The sequence below is a fragment of the Anolis sagrei genome, chromosome 6 (assembly GCF_037176765.1).
Source record: "Anolis sagrei isolate rAnoSag1 chromosome 6, rAnoSag1.mat, whole genome shotgun sequence".
Lineage (NCBI taxonomy): Eukaryota > Metazoa > Chordata > Lepidosauria > Squamata > Dactyloidae > Anolis > Anolis sagrei.
Genome location: NC_090026.1, coordinates 133,227,081 through 133,247,455, shown reverse-complemented (window position 1 = coordinate 133,247,455; position 20,375 = coordinate 133,227,081). Strand labels below are relative to the sequence as shown.

The 20,375-nt window shown below is 45.4% G+C and overlaps 1 protein-coding gene across 1 annotated transcript; it reads right to left on the bottom strand.

The window, feature by feature from the left end:
* Nucleotides 1-4,305: 4,305 nt before the first annotated feature.
* Nucleotides 4,306-20,058, bottom strand: LOC137097450 (uncharacterized). Its single transcript, XM_067470588.1, has 5 exons — nucleotides 19,984-20,058; nucleotides 17,132-17,349; nucleotides 15,733-15,782; nucleotides 11,252-11,374; nucleotides 4,306-8,096 (listed from the first exon to the last, which is right to left on the bottom strand). The coding sequence occupies exons 1-5, from the start codon at nucleotides 20,056-20,058 to the stop codon at nucleotides 4,306-4,308; spliced, it is 4,257 nt and encodes a 1,418-aa protein (XP_067326689.1).
* Nucleotides 20,059-20,375: the final 317 nt, after the last annotated feature.

The following is a 20,375-nucleotide window of genomic DNA, read 5'->3' as shown; positions in this document are numbered from 1 at the left end:
CCCAAGAGTGCCTCAAGAGCGCCCCTGGGCAAAATCAACTCTACTGCAAATGCTTACTTGGCGTAATGGTTGAGCCGCCCCTGAATGTAATAATAATACATATAATGTTTATATATATAGAGAGAGAGACAAAAGGCCCCATAAAAACTCAATAAACACTCTTCCATTCATAAGACAGAGAAGAGAAAGGCTTATTGCACCATCTGAACATGATTCAGCACCCACTGTTTTGTCTTCTTGATGCACGGCTGGTTCTGAACTGCATTGCACTGATATGAGTCGTGAGTAGATCAATAGGTACTAGGCCTGGGTAACAACGGAAAAATTTGTTTCTAAAATCGATTCGTTTTTTGGGGTTTTTTGCGTATCTTTATTTAAAATAATTACAAAATTTTCCTTTTAAAAAGTTCGATATTTACGAAATTTTGTAAATGTGAAAAAAATTACAAAACATTAACGAATTGCTTTCCGAAACAATAACGAATTGATTCGTTAATGGCGGACGCGACCGCGCAATACGCTAAAAAACCTCCAAAAACTTCTGAAGCTTCCCTCTCCCTCTGTTGTTGACTGTTGGTGTGATATTATAATTTTTTTTCACTAATTAAACAAAAAACTTGCCCCAGACATGCGGAAATAATAACGAAACGACCTCAGAACAATAACGAAACGAATACAATAACGAAATACGAAGCATTTACAAAACGTGTTTAAAAATTCGTTTTTTTAAAAAATTGCTCCAGAATGGTTCGTTATCGTTTTGTAATTAAAAAAATTAACGAATTGTTAACGAATTACGAATTAACGAAACGAAACTGCCCAGCCCTAATAGGTACCACTTCAGCGGGAAGGTAATAAAAGGTCCCCATGAAACCATGCTGGCAACATGACCAGGAGGTGTCTACGGGCAACAGGTTCCTCGGTTTGGAAATGAAAAAAGAGCACCTCCCTATGGTCGGAGTTGAGCACTGCCCCCAGAAGCCGGAAATGAAAGGGGAAGCCTTTGCCTTTGTTCTGTATATTTCTGCATTGTTGTTATTTCACTGTATTTAAAAGGCATTGAATGTTTGCCTGTGAATGTTGTAACTTGCTCTGAGTCTCCTCGGGGAGATAAAGTGGAATATACCTAAAGTACAGTGATCCCTCGTTCCTCTTGCGCACTCACTGTTTTGCAGTTTTAAAAAAAAGACTTTTGCCCTGTTTACTTTCTGCTTTCTCCTCCTCTTTGCCGCCTGAGGACTCTTGCTGGTGCTTGTGCCCCATGCGGCGTTCCAGCAAGAGGAACGCCTCATGTGGCGAAGAAGAGGATGATGAGGAAGGTAAGCAGGGCGAGGGGGGAAGAGCTGTAACGGTCTGGATGAGGGCGAACAAATTGAAATTGAATCCAGACAAGACAGAGGTACTCCTGGTCAGTCGCAAGGCCGAACAGGGCAGAGGGTTACAGCCTGTGCTGGATGGCAGGGCCGTAGCTAGAAAAAAATTTCGGGGAGGGTTGAAAATTTGGGGGGGGGGGTGAAAATTTCGGGGAGGGTTGAAAATTTTGGGGGTGGGTGGGGTTGAAACCTGTCTCCTAGCTCACGCTGAAGCAAAGAGCACAGCAGGGGGCAGAGCAACCTTCAATAGCCTGCAGCTCCACCCCTGTCAACCACCTCCACCAAGTCTGGCCCCCAACTTGGTTGCTTCACTACATCAGCTATTGCTGCAAGTAATGACAGTGAGAATAAATTGTCAATATTTGTTTGAGATAGTGCTTACAGTTCTGGAGGGACTCTTAATTTTTTGCATCTCATAGACTTAGCAGGAGGGGGATTGGGTTAACCAGTTAAAATTCATGAGTAAACCAGGTGTTTATAAAAAAATCTGAAACATTTCGGGGGGGGGGGGTTGAACCCCTAAAACCACCCCCTCGCTACAGGCCTACTGGATGGGGTCGCACTCCCCTTGAAGGCGCAGGTTCGCAGCTTGGGTGTAACCCTGGACTCATCGCTAAGCCTGGAGCCCCAGGTTTCGGCGGTGACCAGGGGAGCATTTGCACAGCTTAGGCTCGTGCGCCAGCTGCGCCTGTACCTCGGGAAGTCTGACTTGGTAGTCCACGCTCTGGTTACATCCCGTTTAGACTACTGCAACACTCTCTACGTGGGGTTGCCCTTGAAGACGGCCCAGAAGCTTCAATTGGTCCAACGTGCGGCAGCCATGATACTAACAGGAGCGGGACGCAGAGAGCATACAACCCCCTTGTTGTGCCAGCTCCACTGGCTGCCGATTTGCTACTGGGCTCAATTCAAGATGCTGGCGTTGGCCTATAAAGCCCTAAACGGTTCCAGCCCAAGATACCTATCCGACCGCATCTCGACCTACAAGCCCACCAGGACTTTGAGATCGTCCGGGGAGGCCCTACTCTCGATCCCGCCTGCCTCACAGGCACGCCTGGCGGGGATGAGAGATAGGGCCTTCTCGGTGGTGGATGAGAGATAGGGCCTTCTCGGTGGTGGCTCCTCTGCTGTGGAACACCCTTCCCGTGGACATCAGACTGGCTCCTTCCCTGATGATATTCCGCAGGAAACTAAAGACTTGGCTGTTCAAGAAGGCGTTCGAACAAGAAGTGCAATAATTGGTAATGACGACAGGAATGGAACAACGGAAAACGATACTGGATTGTGGTTTAGACGATGAGACGACGTGGAATGGCTTTTGTAGTATTGATGATGTTATTTGATGATGATGTTTTTGGTTAATGCTGGATTGATGATTTTAGATTGTGTCTGAATTTTGAACCTTGTTTCTTTTTCTATGTTGTACACCGCTGTGAGTCGCCCCCGGGCTGAGAACAGCGGTATATAAGCAAAGTAAATAAATAAATAAATCAATAAGAAGAGTCACCCCCTCGCCCTGGTTACCTTCCGCTTCCTCCTCCTCATCACCGCATGGGACCACTTGCTACCGCTTGGGCCCCGTGACCAAGGAGGCATTTGTTGCGCTCCAGAACAGGAAATGGCCCCTCTGACTAAAACACTCCACACCTTGAGTGAAGGAACAATCCTTTTTATTAAAGCTTAGCAAAAATAACCAATAGAAATCAATGCTTGTAACGATAGATAAGATTCCAAAAAGCAATAAGGCATTCAAAGGCAGCCAGATAAAACGTAGCAATCAAAAGCAATGTCCAAAAAGCATGAGAATATAATCCAAGGCAATGATATCTAGACAGGAATCAAACAAGAAGCAAGAACAGACTAAATGCTGCCAGTCACCTGGAAAGGCTAGAAAAATCCATGAAGACGAGACCACTTGAGCAGGAATTCCATGAGGCTTATACTTGGTTTCCAAATGATGCCTGATCTGACAAGATTTTCTACAGACACACTTTAAATCCCAAAAACTGGTTTCATTTTCCCCCAGACTTTGACTTTAATTGATGAATTATTTTGGATCTAGGTAAACATTGGGCCTCTTGTCGATCCTGGCTAATCTCCAGCTGCCGACTGCTTATCTGACTCCTCATTAACTTTACCAGGTATCAGGCTGTTTTCCAAACTAGAATCTGGAGAGCTCACAGGCGGAGGGAGTAAACCTTCCTCCCAAGGCCTGACAGAAACATTCTCATGAGAATCTGCCCTTTGCAGTGAAGCCTCTCTGTCAGTGTCTGTATGAAACTCATTGACCAAAGTGTTTCCATCTTCCACCTCAGAGTCAGTCCCAGCATCCTCCACATCAGAAGCAACAGGAGACCGATTTACCTCCTCATTACCTGCATCAGACATGGAAACATCAGGTGACTGAAACACACTCACATGTTCAGGTTCAATGGGTTCAATCACAGGCTGAGTCCTAACAGCGTTGCGGGGCCAATGCGGCAGCAAGAGTCCCCATGTGGCGACGATGAGGAGGAAGAGGAAGGTGAGCAGGGCGAGGAGGGAAGGTGAAGGGGCGTCCCTACATCGCAGAATTTCACTTATCGTGGTTGGTCCAGGAACGTAACACCTGCAGTAAGTGAGTAGTATTACTATTACTACTATGTATTTTCAAAGGATTTCATGGCCGGAACCACTGGGTTGTTGTAGGTTTTTTGGGCTACCTGGCCATGTTCTAGAACCATTTCGCCTGCATCTATGGTAGGCATCCTCAGAGGTTGTGAGGTCTATTACTACTATATTAATCCAGAAGCCCATCCAGCTGTCCAAATGGACTTCGTCTTATAGAAGCAGAACCATTGCTTTAAGGAACTGAGGAAAAGACTAATGGCGGTTATATGCAAAGGTATGCAAAAGGGGGTGCTTAAACGTGAGGATGGAGCTGTAGTTCCTCCTACTTAAACCAGCTGGCGATGGCGGCAAGGCTGTTCCTTCTCTCTGGCTGGGGCTGGGGCTTGGGCTGAGTCTGGGCCTTGGGTTGGGACTGGGCCTTGGGATGGGTCTGGGGCTTGGGCTTTGTCTTTGGTGGGGGTTGCTTTTTGAGCTCCGTCTTGCCGTAGAGGTCCCCCTCGCCAGGCAGGAGGGGCTCCTTGTGGATCATCTTCTGGATCAGCTCAGCCACGTCCTTCACTCTCTTCAGGGACTCGATCCACTCCTGATGTCCCGGCCTCAGCTCCTGCTGTTCAGACATGATGAGCAGGTCAACGTACTCCGGAGCGGACAGTGGGCTGGGCCTGAGGGCGATTTCCTGCAGGCGCTGGAGGCTATTGGATGACTTTTGGATGAGGCCTTCCAGACCCCTTCTCATCTTTTCGTACTTCTGTATCAGGCATTGCAGCTCTTTCTCCGTGGCTTGCTCTTCCTTGCAGGCCTCCTCGTATTTCCGCTTCAGCTCCTCGTTGATCTTTCTTTCCTTGACCACTTTGTACTGGAACTGGTGCTTCTGGATGGAGTGGGCGTCCCGCCTGCACTGCCCTGGGCAAACCTTGCACTTCCCTGTTATGGGGTTGATGGCGGGGCAGTGCCGCTTCTCCTCCTCATTGTTGCTCGTGCAAGGATAGTGGCAGGTGAAGTGGCACTTCTTGCAATTGATCGCATAATGCCGGGTCCCAAGGATGTCTTCTTTCACGGGCACGGTCTCTTCCACTTCATACTCGTATTGTTTGTTGGCTGCCATTTTGTCCTTCTGCTGGTTCAGAGCTTCCTGTGTCTTCCTCAGTTCCTCCCGGAGAAGCAGACCAGCTTGGATCTGGGGCTGCAAACTCTCCACCACAGCTTCCAGGTCTTTCCTCTCTCGTAAGACTTTCTTCGTCAACGTTAAGCCTTTAGTCTCCAACGTGTACGACGAGTCAAAGAACACCTTCATGCTCATGCAGCCCATTTTCCAGAACATCTCGTCAAAGTTACAGCTGCCTCCGCTCTTCAACGTATTGTCGGCAAAGAGTGCGGAGTTGTTGAACTTGAAGTGGACGGGAGTCCCACTGGCATCTTTGGCACATGGCACATGGGCTGCTTCAATGGCCTCCAGGACAGGAGGGGTCTGTCCATCTGCAAAGGTGACTAGGACTTGGATGTGGTCCTTCATGTCCTTCCCCAGACTGGAGAGCACAGAGTCGAACATGTATCTCTGGGCAGGTGTCAAGCAAGACAAAGAGGCCTGCAGCACAAGGCAGATGGCGTCCAGGTGGTCAGTGTCCGGCAAGGTGGACAAAAAGTGCCTGATCTCTTTTGTGAGCAAGAGGTTGTGCTCTATTCCTCCTGGGGTGTCGATGATTGTGAGGGAATAGGGAATCTGAAACCCCTCCTGGTAATTCAACGCATAGACCTTCATGTTGGAGGGTTGGCTTTCAGCTTGGCTTCTGTGGGTCTCTTCATGAATGAGTTTGAATCGGAATTCATCTTCCCATTGGACACCCAGGATGTAGTTGGTCATCCCGTTGATGAGGGTGGTCTTCCCTGACCCTGTAGCTCCAATCATCATAATGACTTTATTGGGGACCTTCAAGTTTTTTTCTCCTAGGCAGTACTTCAGACAGGACGTTGAGGTATTGGAGGTAGCCTCCAAGGGAAGCACATAGATGGATGGTTGCCCTTTGACTGCCAGTGAGCTCTTCTGGAGATACTTAAAGGCTATTCTGTCCTTCTCCTCTTCTTCCCGGGTCGTGGAAACCTCCACTTCCTCGCTGGGAGCACTCTGAGCCCCATCGGCACATACAGCAGACACCCGGAGTCTGTAGAGCGACTGAGGCCTCAGGCCATCGATCTGGCAGAATTCTGTTTTTCTCCCTGTTCTTCTCTCATTCCATTCTTCTATGCCTTCATCATCCTCGCCTTCAACTCTGTACTCCACTTGGTACTCCTTTATAACAGCTCCTGCTCCAATGACACTGGGACTTCCCCAGGTCACTGAAATCAAGGAAGACCCAACAGTGACTTCTCTGGGCTTCCCAGGAGGACTGGTGGGAAGGGTCTTCACGGGTCTGTTGATATCACTGGGCTTGCTAAGGCCTGGCTTGCTCCTAGCACAGTAACGGACCAGGTATTTGGTGTTTGGACATAGACCTTGTAACATTGCAGTGTTGTGGTTATCCTGTGTTTGCATAACTTTCCACTTTTCTTCTCCTGAGGGCTTGTATTCTACCTGATAGCTGGAGATGGAATGTCTCCCATAGGTCGCTGGCTGAAACACCAGCTTCATGCTGTCGTGCTTGATTTCGTCAACAAGGAGAGGAAAGGGTTTTTTGGGAAGCTGAAAGTTGCAGCTGATTAGCTCTCCATCTTTGTAGAGGTAGACGGAAGCACCGGGGTTGTCCTCGTCTGGGGCAGAGGCCACCACGAACCGGGTCTTCCCACTTGGTTTGTTGACGTGGGCAAAGTCCGAAGTGGACCTGGCAGCATTCCATGCGTTCTGGAGAACGTCTTCGTGATCAAACCAGACCTCAAGTTTTTCTGGCGTAGACCTGGTTCTTGTGAGATCATCTACCACCTGCAGAAATCGTTTCTGAAGGCAGTGTTGGAAATGGGATAAGAAGGGTTCTTCGTTGTGTAAGGAAGTGAACGTGAAGGAGACGACAAACTCACTCTTGGGGTCGAGCACTATTTCTTCCAGTTTCACCTGGGAGGAGATGATTTCTATTCCTTTGAGGATGGTAAGAAAAGATTTCACCACTTGAATTTCCTCTTCCTTTGTGTCTAGAAATCCGTGGAGACTTTGGATATTGAAGAGCGATTGGTTCATTAAGGTCAAGGTTTTGGCCAAGGCGCCTTCCTCTTTTTTTCCTCCCCGAATGGAAGGTAGGATCCTGGCCATCTTCTTCTGGAAGGTCTGCCTGTGTTGCTTGCAGAGGTCCTTGAAATGCTGGATCTTCTTCTTGATCTCTGGGAAGGTGTTAGCAATGGGATTCTTCCCCAGGTCACTACATCTCATGTCGATTTCATCGAGATCTTCCAGAACTTTCTGGGCACCCCAAATCAGCCCTAGGCTGATCTCTTGCACCATCTCAGCTGCCTTGGAATCCATCTTGGTCAACGGGTACAGCCAGACCTTGATGGGCACAGCTTTATCTCCATCATCTCCCATCATTTTTGGAAGAGTGGAGAACACTTGCATGGCATCCTGGAAACTCACTGGGTTGCTCTCCAGAGAAAAATCCCCATAGAACGTGCACCTAAACTTCTCAGCCTGGGATTTCTCCTTGTCGTCCATATTTTTCTCTTCTTCTTCTTCAACAGATATAATCTTGTTAATGATTGCCTTGAGGCTCCCTTCTGCCTCTTGGACAGCGTTGGAAGAGGAAACATCTCTGTCAAAGACAAAGAAAGCTTGTGCTCCATACAGGATGGCAACCACAACGTGCGTGGCCATGCCATGGTCAAAGATCTCTGGATGAGAGATGTTTTGGATTCCCAGGTGATGCATAGCCAGTCCCTCAGATCTCACAGTGGTTCTGTAGTGCAGGGTGACTCTGGCCTGGCGCCTGGACATCTTGGCATCCAGGAGGTACCTGGCTGACCCTCTCATGTCAATCAGGCCTCCAAGGATGCTGGTCTTAAGCGATGATGAGATATCAAGAGCAGAGGCCTTGTCATCTAGGGAGTCAGATGCAATGATCTTGGACTCAGTGTTGGGAAGCGGTTGGACATTGAGGTCTTCCTGGACTGCATCTTCATTCCAAAGGGTGAAACCTGTGTGGAAGAAGAAGGAGACATGACAACATTGAGAACATTCAGGTGAATTTTGGGAGCAGTCCCTGGAAGAGGAGAGGAGCTGATGGGGTCAGCAAGATTTAACTGGGAAACACTTGTCAGTCATTTACAACTTTTTGGAACGAAATCAATGTAATATTGCCATATAATTTATAGTTATATGGTTTAATTTATAGTTATAGGTTACTGTTGGGGTCTTTTTGTTAAGTTTATTTATTTATTTATTTATTTATTTAGCCATTTTGTATACTGGTCTTCTCACCTCTGTTGAGGGATTCAGGCCGGTTTCCAACAGTAATATCACAAACGGTCATTCAAAACATCATATTACATATTAAGCTAAAACATTAAAATAGCAATGCAGTCAAATAATTACAACGGTCAGTCGTCACAATAAAATTGTTGTTCGTCATTCGTCATGATCCATCCATATCACAGAATATTGACTCACTCGTCGAATGCCAATTTCCACAGCCAAGTTTTCACCTGTTTCCTGAACGTCAAGATAGAGGGGCCAGTTCTGATCTCCAGTGGGAGAGAGTTCCAGAGCCGAGGGGCCACCACCGAGAAGGCCCTGTCCCTCGTCCCCACCAGACGCGCTTGTGAGGCTCGTGGGACCGAGAGCAGGGCCCCTCCAGATAATCTTAACAATCTAGATGGTTCATAGGGGAGAATATGTTCGGACAGGTAAGTTGGGCCAGAGTCGTTTAGGGCTTTCACATGTTATGTTGAAACATTGAATTTTACTGAGAATGTGTTGGGAACCGCTTTGGGTCCCGCCCCTCACGGGGTGAGAAAAATGATATACAGATGAAGCAAGCAAATAAATAAATACATTTTCCAAAATTGTGGCAGACAGGAGGAGTCTGGTCCACCCACCATCTTCTCCAAGGGAGAGAGGAAGGTGGTGTATTCACAGAATGGCAGATTTGATGGGAATGCAATCTGGCCTACTTCGCTCCCTTTTCCAGGAAAAGGAAGAGATGGTAATGATTGCATGACTATGAATGTGATGTGGAGATATTGGAAAAAAATCAGGTTCTCTCTGTATTAGGAAGTCAAGCTGACAGGACAAAAGGGGTGCTGAAGGATCTGTGTCCAAGGCATAGGCAAGAGGGGGGTGATCATTCCAGGAGAGGGGAGATAAGAAAGGCCTGGCACAGACAGAGGTAAAAAAGTAAGGAGTTTCTCTCCCTCCCTCCTGACAGGTCAAAAGTAGGCCTCTTGATGGATCTAAGCTGAAACCTAGTTATCTGTAATGCTGTAAGCTGCTTTAGAAAAAAAAAATATAGAGACACATCCCTTGCATGTAGGAAGACATAATTTGATATTTGATGCAAACGTGACATAGTGATGATGTTACATATGTAGAAGCATGTTTCTTTGTTTGCCTGCATTTGAAGATGTATAAAAGGGAAAGTCAACGCCTTTATCCTCACTCTGCTTTGCTTTTGGACGCAATTCCACGCCAGGGTCTCAGCTGAAAATAAACGTACCTTTTCTGCCTCACACAAAGGATAGCTCTTGGTATTATCTCTCCTATCAGCCATAGCAAATGAATGTCTTTATGTGTGTGAATGCTGAGTGTGCTGGTACGGCTGTACCAGGAGCTCCAAACTCCCTTTCGTTCTTTGAGCGTTTGCATGTGCTTGTTCTGGCCATGCATTTTGCAGTTGGATGGTTCCTGCTAGGCTGCAGTCATGGGGCTAGCCACCTGTCTATCATCGTTATGTTTTAGTTCCGCCCTTTTTCCAGGTTCAGGAGGGAAAGGGAACCATTTTAGTTCAGTCTTACAGTTGGAAGCTCAGCTACAGGACATGAAAGTTTTCTACCTGTAGAGAAACTTCGTTTCTTACAAAATCCGGGGGGAAACAGTCCCAAAAGCTCTGGCTGGGGAATTTACAGCCTCACAGCTTTAAGAACAGTCTCTAAAGAAAGGCTTTTAAGAGAAACAGCTTTACAGTGTGGCAGCAATTAGAAGAAAACATGATTATAAAAATGTATTTAAAATGAACAGGAGAAAGCTTTACCTTAAATGCTGACGAGAGATTTCTACAGCAAGGGAAATTCAATAGAGGGTTGGAATAGCTTGTTCCATAAATAATTGGAACAGTAGATGTTGACTTTAGATTAAGTACAAATGGAACATGTCATCTGGAAACAATAAGTAATTATATGAAGTGAGCGAATGTTTGTCGTCATGACCTTGCCAAGGGAATGTTCTTGGCAACAATACATAAAGGACACCTGTTAATGATTGTACTATATAAATGTCAAGACATTTCTGCGCATGCCTGCACCAGTGAATTTCTGCTATAAATATTGAAGCCAGTCTGACTTCTAGTACGTGTCAGATATTGCTTTCTGAACGCCCTATCAACCTTGATAGTAAACGCCTGAAATCAATTGCTGTCTCTGTCTCATTCCTATCTGATTGTGCTCTAAATGGTCTCGGGTAACGTATGTTCCGCAACAACAGCACAACTCTTGTTGGGGTTGGAGAAACAGACCTACAACTTTCAGGGAAAAATCCTAAGGACTCCAGCTGGAAATTCTTCAGAGCCTTGGCTGGTAGGTCTACTCGGGTACCCAAAAAGCAATTTGGAGCCGGGAGTAGGGCCCACACCAGCCAAGCCTAGAAAGCAGATTGCCCCTGAGAGGGGTCAAAAAGGGTTTTCCTCGTAAAGAAATAGTTCTCCAAGCAAGTTGCCTGTCCATTGTAGACAAGTTAAGAAGCATTTGTTTGATTTGTTGAAGATCTAAGATTGTTTGTTGAAGACCTAAGCAATAATAAAGAACTTTGTTAAACTTTTAAGCTTCTAAAGACTTTGTATAGGAAAACCCATAGGGCCTCTCATCCGAGGCACCCCGGCTTCCCGCTGGGCACAAAGAGCACGTCCTGTTCAAAAGCCAATTGCTATAGGCCCAGCGTGTGACAACACACTGAGTGAAATGAGAGATCCCCTTGGTTTGGGTACCCAATGTTGCAACAGAGTCTGTGTGTCTACCTTCTTTCTCTGTATTGCTCTCTGATATATTCTGTCTCACTAAAAATGAAATAAAATATTGTTAAATGCTTTTAATGCTTGAACAGTATTTAGGGAGCAGATGTCTCGACCCCCTCCATGACCTACCTGGGATAAGGGCATCTTTGCGGCAGTCGTAGAGCATTCCCAGCTGGAAGGGGCGGCCCAAGGTGGGCATTTCGAGGGCGTCCTCCAACTGCGCCATGGCTCCAGTCCTTGCAGCTGCTTTCCCTGCAAAAAGAGAGAAAAAGTGGCATGAAAAATAAAGGGGATTTGTGATGGGTTTGATAGGATGGCCTTATCACAGGGCCAAAAAAAATGTTTTAAAATGTAAACAAAAGGTTTTCATGGGATATGTTGTATCCCAGGCATGGGTCAACTTGGGCCCTCCTTCTGAAATGACAAGGAAAAGGTTTGAGAAAAAGAGACAAAACAGAGTTCCTGAGGTCTGTAAAAGCATGGTTTATTCTCGGTTGGCGCTAGCCGGATATGGATCCCGCTGGTATTCCAGAAAACAGGACAAAGGAATTGCCTTGGTTTATATACCCTTTATAATAATATGATGTTGATGACAATGTCGTCTGTGCGCATTCAGAAGAAGATCTACAAGCCACCCTAAACACCTTCGCAGAAGCATACATGAAGCTTGGCCTGTCACTGAATATCGAGAAAACCAAAGTGCTGTTCCAGCAGTCACCAGCCATCCCCTCTCCAATGCCAGAGATACAGCTTAATGGTGTAACACTAGGAAATGTGGACCATTTCCGCTCCCTTGGCAGCCACCTCTCCACCAAAGTCAACATTGATACCAAAATACAACACCGCCTGAGCTCTGCGAGTGCAGCATTTTCCCGAATGAAGCAGAGAGTGTTTGAGGACTGAGACATCTGTAGGGATACCAAGGTGCTTGTCTATAAAGCTATTGTCCTCCCAACCCTGCTATATGCCTGTGAAACGTGGACTGTCTACAGACGTCACATGCAGCTCCTGGAACGATTCCATCAGCGCTGCCTCCGGAAAATCCTGCAAATCTCCTGGGAAGACAAGCGGACAAACGTCAGTGTGCTGGAAGAAGCAAAGACCACCAGCACTGAAGCGATGGTCCTCCAACATCAACTCCGCTGGGCCGACCACGTTGTCCAGATGCCTGACCACCGCCTCCCAAAGCAGTTGCTCTACTCCGAACTCAAGAACGGAAAACGGAATGTTGGTGGACAGGAAAAGGGATTGAAAGATGGCCTCAAAGCCAACCTCAAAATCTCTGGCATAGACACTGAGAACTGGGAAGTCCTGGCCCTTGAGCGCTCCAGCTGGAGGTCAGCTGTGACCAGCAGTGCTACAGAATTCGAGGAGGCACGAGTGGAGGGCAAAAGAGAGAAACGTGCCAGGAGGAAGGTGCGTCAAGCCAACCCCAACCGGGACTGCCTTCCACCTGGAAACCACTGCCCTCACTGTGGGAGAAGATGCGGGTCAAGAATAGGGCTCCACAGCCATCTACGAACCCACAAGGAAACGCATAATGGAAGACCATCTTACTCGTCCAATTAGGGATCACCTAAGTAAAGTAAGTAAGTATAATAATATACATACATCATACAAGCATCATAATGTGCATCACAAAATTCCACTTTTACATTGTCTTCAATAGCATATTTTAACTTCAACACCTTTAATCTTCCATTAAGCACCTTTATCTAAAGAGCTGCCATTAGTGGGCCATCTCATACCTCATAGCACCAGAATGTCTGCTACGGGCTACTGATAGCAAGAGCTTCCATCCATCTTGAGATAAGTCCTCCCTGATACCAAGAAGCCTCTTGATGACCAGGCTTCATCATTAATCTTACGATAAGCCCTGCTTTGTACGAAATGGAAGAGTCTCTTGATATTTGCCAGAAGCCTCAAACATTCCTTTCCTAGACCCTGGCCTCTTTCTGGCCTCTTTGTGGCATCTAATTTGCAGGTTTTAAGAAGAGAATATTTTCCCAAGTGAAGTGAAGTTCATGCATACGTATCCCTTTGTGATTTCATATATATATTCTAATTCCTGTTTCTAACATGGTTACATCCAATATATATTTTCCAATATATGTATTATGTATTTTCATCATGCCTTCATCACTTCCAGGTGTTTTGGACTTCATCTCCCACAATTCCTAACAGGCGGTAGGCTGTTGGGAATTGTGGGAGTTGAAGTCCAAAACACCTGGAAGAAGGGCCCAAGTTGGCCCACACCTGTCGATATATCTCCATATATTTTGTTATTGCAATTTATATATGTGTTTGTGTCTCTTATAAGGAGTTGGTTTAACCTCCAGTTTGCTAGTGAAACTGAATTACTGTGTCACGAAAGGATGCAGGTCTTTAAAAGTGTGTCACCAACATGAAATGTCTGGACAGCTCTGCTCTAAGGCTAAGTGGCACTTCCTTAATTACTTTCCTTCTGAGGCTGAGAGAGTGCAGCTTGCCCAAGGTCAACCAATGGGTTTCTATTGAAGGAGGCTGAAGCCTGTAGTAAATTTGCTTTGGTAACAGAATGGGAAGGCGGTACCCCTCCCTGCAGAGAAGGAGCAACACATCAACAGCAGGGTGGAAATGCTCCGAGAAATTGTGTGTTCTGCAATAGATGAACTAGCCATGAAGGTATGGCTTGCTGAACATGGGCTGGGACTTGAGTGGCAACAGATATTTGGCTGAAATTTGCCCCAGAAAACATGTGCAGTAGAATCTTGATAGATAAGAAAAAACTATATAATGTGTGGTTAAGGTGGCATGGCAGCCTTTTCAAGTACTGTGACCTGCGTGTGCAGTAGGGCTGATGCATCTCCTTATTTATGGCCATGATGGAATAAACCTTGCTTTTGATCTACTCCTGAGACTGGACATTTTGCCTGTTTGCCTCCCGCGACTGGACCTTCAGCAGGAGCCCAGATTTGGGGCCATTACACTATGGCCAAGAGGTGATTTGAACCTTGGTCTCTCAGTCTCCGTATCACCTCCTCCTGAGAAAAATGTATAATATCCCAAAGGACGACCACCTCACCCGCCTCATAGGAAACCTGCTACAAAACAGGAGCTTATTTGTTGAGTTCCAGGGCCAGAGAAGCAGATGGCGGGAACAGAAGAACAGCCTGCCTCAGGGGAGCATGCTTGCTCCATCCATGTTCAACATCTACACAAATGACCAGCCACTGCCAGAAGGGACAGAGAGATTCATCTATGCTGATGATCATGCCATCACCACCCAAGCAGGGAGCTTTGAGATGGTTGAACAGAAGCTCTCCGAAGCTCTAGGTGCTTTTACTGCCTATAACAGGGAAAAACAAATGATCCCTAACCCATCTAAAACACAGACATGTGCTTTTCATCTCAAGAACAGACAAGCATTCTGAGCTCTGAGGATTATTACCTGGAAAGGAATCCCACTGGAGCACTGCAGTGCACCCAAATACCTGGGAGTCACTCTGGACCGTGCTCTGACCTACAAGAAGCTCTGCCTGAATATCAAGCAAAGAGTGGGTGCTACAAACAATATATTATGAAAGCTGACTGGCACAACCTGGGGATCACAACCAGATACAGTGAAGACATCTGCCCTTGAGCTTTGTTACTGTGCTACTGAGTGCACATGCCCAGTGTGGAACACATCTCACCACACTAAAACAGTGGATGTGGCTCTTAGTGAGACATGCCGCATTATCATGGGGTGTCTGCGCCCTACACCACTGGAGGAATTACACTGTCTAGCTGGTATTGCACCACCTGACATCCGCCGGTGAAAGGACCAAGGCAGTGACATCTCCAGCTCATCCCCTCTTTGGGTATCAGCCAGCACGCCAATGACTTAAATCAAGAAATAGTTTTCTAAGATCTACAGAGACACTTGCTGGAACACCTCAGCAAGCGAGAGTCCAAAAGTGGCAGGCTCAAACCCAGAACCTCAATCCATGGCTGATACCAAATGAGAGACTCCCCCCTAGGCACACAGAAGACTGGGCAACTTGGAAGGCACTGAACAGACTGCGCTCTGGCACCACGAGATGCAGAGCCAACCTCAAGAAATGGGGCCACAAAGTGGAATCCTCGACATGCGAGTATGGAGAAGAGCAAATCACTGACCACCTGCTGCAATGCACCCTGAGCCCTGCCACATGCACCAGGGAGGACCTTCTTATAGTAACACCAGAGGCACTCCAAGGGGTCAGCTACTGGTCAAAGGACATTTAATCCACTACCAAGCTTGCAAACTTTGTGTTTTGTTTGTTTGTTTTTAATGCAACACAACTGTTTGGTTTGCTCCTGACACGATAAATAAGTAAATGAACATACTTCCCATTAGGAAACCTTCTTGGCCAGGAGAACTTGGTGTGAGTAATTGCGTTCTGGTATATTTGTAACTTAGTATTTGCATGTTTGTATTATATGAACAAACTTGCTATTAAGAAACCTCCTTAGCCACTTTTTTCGTTTCTTTTAGGTCCATTTTATTTTGTAAATCCATACGTCTCCACCGGAAGAAGACTGTGCATAAGTCGAAACTCTTCCAAAGAACCTGTGATTGCAAAGTCTCTCCTACAAGGAAGTTTCACCATCTGGGACTGTGAATGCAAGGAACCTATGTCTCGCTATTGGTTGTATCCTGCAGAAGATTGCAATAGGAAACAGAAGCCCTTCATAATTGATATCATTACTTCTCCAAAAGACTAAAATCAGTATTGTGAATGCAACATATGTTTATTGTAGATTTTTGCTTATTGTATTTTGTATAAGCTGTGAAATATATGTCGGTCTTGGTTCTGCTTTGGTAATAGTGGACCTGTGTGTCTTGTTGGTCTTAGGGCAGTGGTTCTCAACCTTCCTAATGCCGTGACCCCTTAATACAGTTCTTCATGTTGTGTGACCCCCAACATAAAATTATTTTCGTTGCTACTTCACAACTGTAATTTTGCGACTGTTATGAATCATCATATAAATTTCTGATATGCAGGATGTATTTGATACAAATACGTGATTTGCCCAAATTTGAATACTAGTGGGGTTGGGGTTGGGGTGGGATAATTGATTTTGTCATTTGGGAGTTGTAGTTCCTGGGATTTATAGTTAACCTACAATCAAAGAGCATTCTGACCTCCACCAATGACGGAATTGAACCAAACTTGGCACACAAAAACTCCTGTGATCAAGAGAAAATACTGGAAGGGTTTGGTGGGCATTGACCTTGAGTTTTGGAGTTGTAGTTCACCTACATCCAGAGAGTACTGTGGACTCAAGCAATGATGGTTCTGGACCAACTTGGCATAGATATTCAGTGTGCTCAAATATGAACACTGGTGGAGTTTTTGGGGGAGGGGGGAGATAGATCTTGACATTTGGGAGTTGTAGTTCCTGGGATTTATAGTTAACCTACAATCAAAGAGCATTCTGATCTCCACCAATGATGGAAATGAACCAAACTTGGCACACAAAACTCCTATGATCAAGAGAAAATACTGGAAGGGTTTGGTGGGCATTGACCTTGAGTTTTGTAGTTGTAGTTCACCTACATCCAGAGAACACTGTGGACTCAAGCAATGATGGATCTGGATCAACTTGGCACGGATACTCAGTGTGCTCAAATGTGAACACTGGTGGAGGTTTTTTTTTGGGGGGGGGGGGGAGGAATAGTCCTTGACATTTGGGAGTTGTAGTTGCTGGGATTTGTAGTTGACCTAAGACAGAATTGGGCCAAACTTCCCACATGGAACCCTCATGATGAACAGAAAATACTGTGTTTTCTTATGGTCTTTGGTAACCCCTTTGGCATCTCCTCGCGACCCCCAGGTTGAGAAACACTGGTCTTAGGGAATCCATATCTTCTCAGAGAAAGCTACTGCATAATGCCATGAAAAATGAGAACGGTATCTGCAAAAGGAAAGCAAAGTCCTCCTTGGACAAAACAAGCAGAGATGGAGGGATCCCATAGGCAACAATGGCAAAGCAGAGGCTTACCTGGCTCTGGGGTCTGCTTGAGGTGCTGAGATGCAACGGACAGGTGAACTGGATGGAGAGGCCCCTTTGGACCGTTGAAAGGCCTCCTTGAAGAAGAAGAAGAAGAAGGACTCACTGCCCCCCAATTCTGGTGCCAAATGCCCGGCTGCTTCCCGGCCGAAGCCAAAGTGCAAAAGCTGCCTCTGCTGCTTCTCCTTTAGAATCAGGCCACCCAAACCCTTAATGGGAACTCACATGAGCAGAAATCAAATCAGCCCCTAATTGGAAACAGAAGGTCCCTTTGCACCACGAGGTCTGCCCCATGCCCTCCTTGCCCCCCCCCCCTCTTTCATCAGAAACACAAGGTCCTGGTCTTGTTACCAAAGAAGGATGGATGGTGCTTTCCAAAGTAGAAGTGGTGCAGCTGAGGTGGAAGCAATGAGAGAAGCCTGTGGGGACCACCACAAAAAGGAGCACCTTGAAATAATAATAATAATAATAATAATAATAATAATAATAATAATTTTAAAAATGTAAACACAAATAGAATGTATTGTCGAAGGCTTTCATGGCCGGAATCACTGGGTTGTTGTAGGTTTTTCCGGGCTGTATGGCCATGTTCTAGAGGCATTCTCTCCTGACGTTTCGCCTGCATCTATGGCAAGCATCCTCAGAGGTCGTGAGGTCTGTTGGAACTAGGAAAAAGGGTTTATATATCTGTGGAATGACGACCAGGGTGGGACAAAGGACTCTTGTCTGCTGGAGCTAGGAGTGAATGTTTCAACTGACCACCTTGATGGCCTGGCAGTGCCTGGAGCAAACTTTTGTTGAGAGGTGATGAGATGTCCTTGTTTGTTTCCTCTCTGCTGTTTTGCTGTTTTAATTTTAGAGTTTTTTTTAATACGGGTAGGCAGATTTTGTTCATTTTCATGGTCTCCTCCTTTCTGTTGAAATTGCCCACATGCTTCTTGTGGATTTCAATGGCTTCTCTGTGTCCTCTGACCTGGTGGTTGTGAGCGTGGTCCAGCATTTCAGTGTTCTCAAATAAAATGCTGTGACCAGGTTGGTTCATCAGGTGCTCTGCTATGGCTGACTTCTCTGGTGAGCAGAGGGAAAACAATCAGGGACATCTAATCACCTCTCAACAGAAGGTTGCTCCAGGCACTGCCAGGCTATCAAATGCTAATCAGTGTGGTCAGTTGAAACATTCACACCTAGCTCCAGCAGACAAGAGTCCTTTGTCCCACCCTGGTCATTTCACAGATATATAAACCCTTTCTTCCTAGTTCCAACAGACCTCACTACCTCTGAGGATGCTTGCCATAGATGCAGGCGAAATGTCAGGAGAGAATGCCTCTAGACCATGGCCATATAGCCCAAAAAAACCTACAACAACCCACAAATAGAATGATACAAATCTCAATAACCCACAGGGTTAAATAGAACAAACAGATAATAATATTCCACTAACATTTTCTCTCCATTTGATATGTCTGATTTTCCTAACGTCACTATTTCCACACTTACCTCCCACTTGTGCCCATTGCTTTTTCTCCCCTCTTTCCAATTCAAGTGTTATTTTAATTGATCAATCGTGAAGTGAGTATGATTAAAGTCTTTATATTTTCTTTTTCCTTTTAGTCTAGCTATCAAAACTCCCCATTTTGGGTCCCTTAGAATTTTCCTTGGAATGGTCTGTCGTGTATTTAATTCTCCTTTAGAAAATGTAATCCGGAAGGATGAATTCTGCTAAATATTCAAACCATTTTTAAAATTCCCATTTTTTCTGATGTTTCCAACCCAGAGCCACAGTTTCTTGGGCAGCTTCTATTGGGTGTGTGTGGATAGATAGATAGATAGATAGATAGATAGATAGATAGATAGATAGTAGGGCTGGGCGGTTTCGTTCGTTAATTTCGTAATTCGTTATTAATTTGTTATTTTTTTTTATAACAAAGCGATATTGAACCATTCAGGAGCAACTGAAAAACGAAACGAATTTTTTCAATTCATTTCGTAATTGTTTCGTATTTGTTTCGAAATCGATTCGTAATTGATTCGAAATCGTTTCGTTATTATTTCCACATGTCTGGTGCAAGTTTTATAGTCGTTGTTTGTTTTCTCAGTGAAAAAAAATTATCACACCAACAGTCAACAACAGAGGGAGAGGGAAGCTTCCTGTCCCATTTGGAGGTTTTTATAGCGTATTGCGCGATCGCGCCCGCCATTAATGAATCGATTCATAATTGTTTCGAAATCGATTCATAATTTACGAAATTTCGTAAATATCGAAATTTTTTAAAGGAAAATTTCGGAATTAATTTAAAAATCGAAACGCAAAAACCCCCTAAAAACGAATCGAGTTTAGAAACAAATTTTTCCGTGATTGCCCAGCCCTAATAGATAGATAGATAGATAGATAGATAGAGATAGATAGAGGTTTTCCTCTGATATTAAGCCTACTCGAGTCTGACTCTGGGACTGACGATTTCTAAACCAAAAGGATATTCCATCTGAACATTAAGAAGAACTTCCTAATTGTGAGAGCCGTTCAGCAGTGGAACTCTCTGCCCCAAAGTGTGATGGAGGCTCCTTCTTTGGAAGCTTTTAAACAGAGACTGGATGTCCATCTGTTGGGGGTGCTTTGAATGCAATTGTCTTGCTTCTTGGCAGACTAGGGTTGAACTGGATGGTTCATGAGGTCTCTTCCAACTCTAGGATTCTATGATTTCCTAGCAAAGGGTCCCATGGTCACTGGGGCAAACTATGCTTGACTGCTGCAGAAATGGCGGGAGGCCACCCAAACCAAGAGATAACGAACGTGGCCTGCTCACCCTGCCTTCCGCAAGACAATGCACCAGTTCACCACTCACCTGTTGCCCAAATGAAAGAAGCATGCTCCTGTGGCCTTGAATTTCCACTGCAGTCCCTTCTTCGCCCAGCCTCATACCATCGGACTTCCACCTCTTTCCAACAATGATGTTATTTGTGAAGGGCAAACATTTCTCAGATGAAGAGACTCTGATTTCTTTTCTTTTCTTTTTTTAAGTATTTTTTATTGTTTTATCATAGTTATTACATTTCTTATACATTTGCTTATTCCAATTACTAGGGCTGGGCGGTTTCGTTTCGTAATTTCGTAATTTGTTAAAAATTCGTTATTTTTTTTGGTTACGAAGCGATAACGAACCATTCAGGAGCATCTAAAAAATGAAACTAATTTTTCAATTTGTTTCGTAATTGCTTCGTATTCGTTTCGTATTCG

Excerpts from the sequence above, each read along its gene's own strand:
- LOC137097450 (XM_067470588.1), bottom strand. The coding sequence starts at position 20,058 with ATGAGGCTGGGCGAAGAAGGGACTGCAGTGGAAATTCAAGGCCACAGG. Across the intron at positions 17,350-19,983 it reads TTCTTTCATTTGGGCAACAG|GGTTTGGGTGGCCTGATTCT; the intron begins GTGAGTGGTGAA and ends GTTCCCATTAAG. Across the intron at positions 15,783-17,131 it reads CAAGCAGACCCCAGAGCCAG|GATACAACCAATAGCGAGAC; the intron begins GTAAGCCTCTGC and ends AATCTTCTGCAG.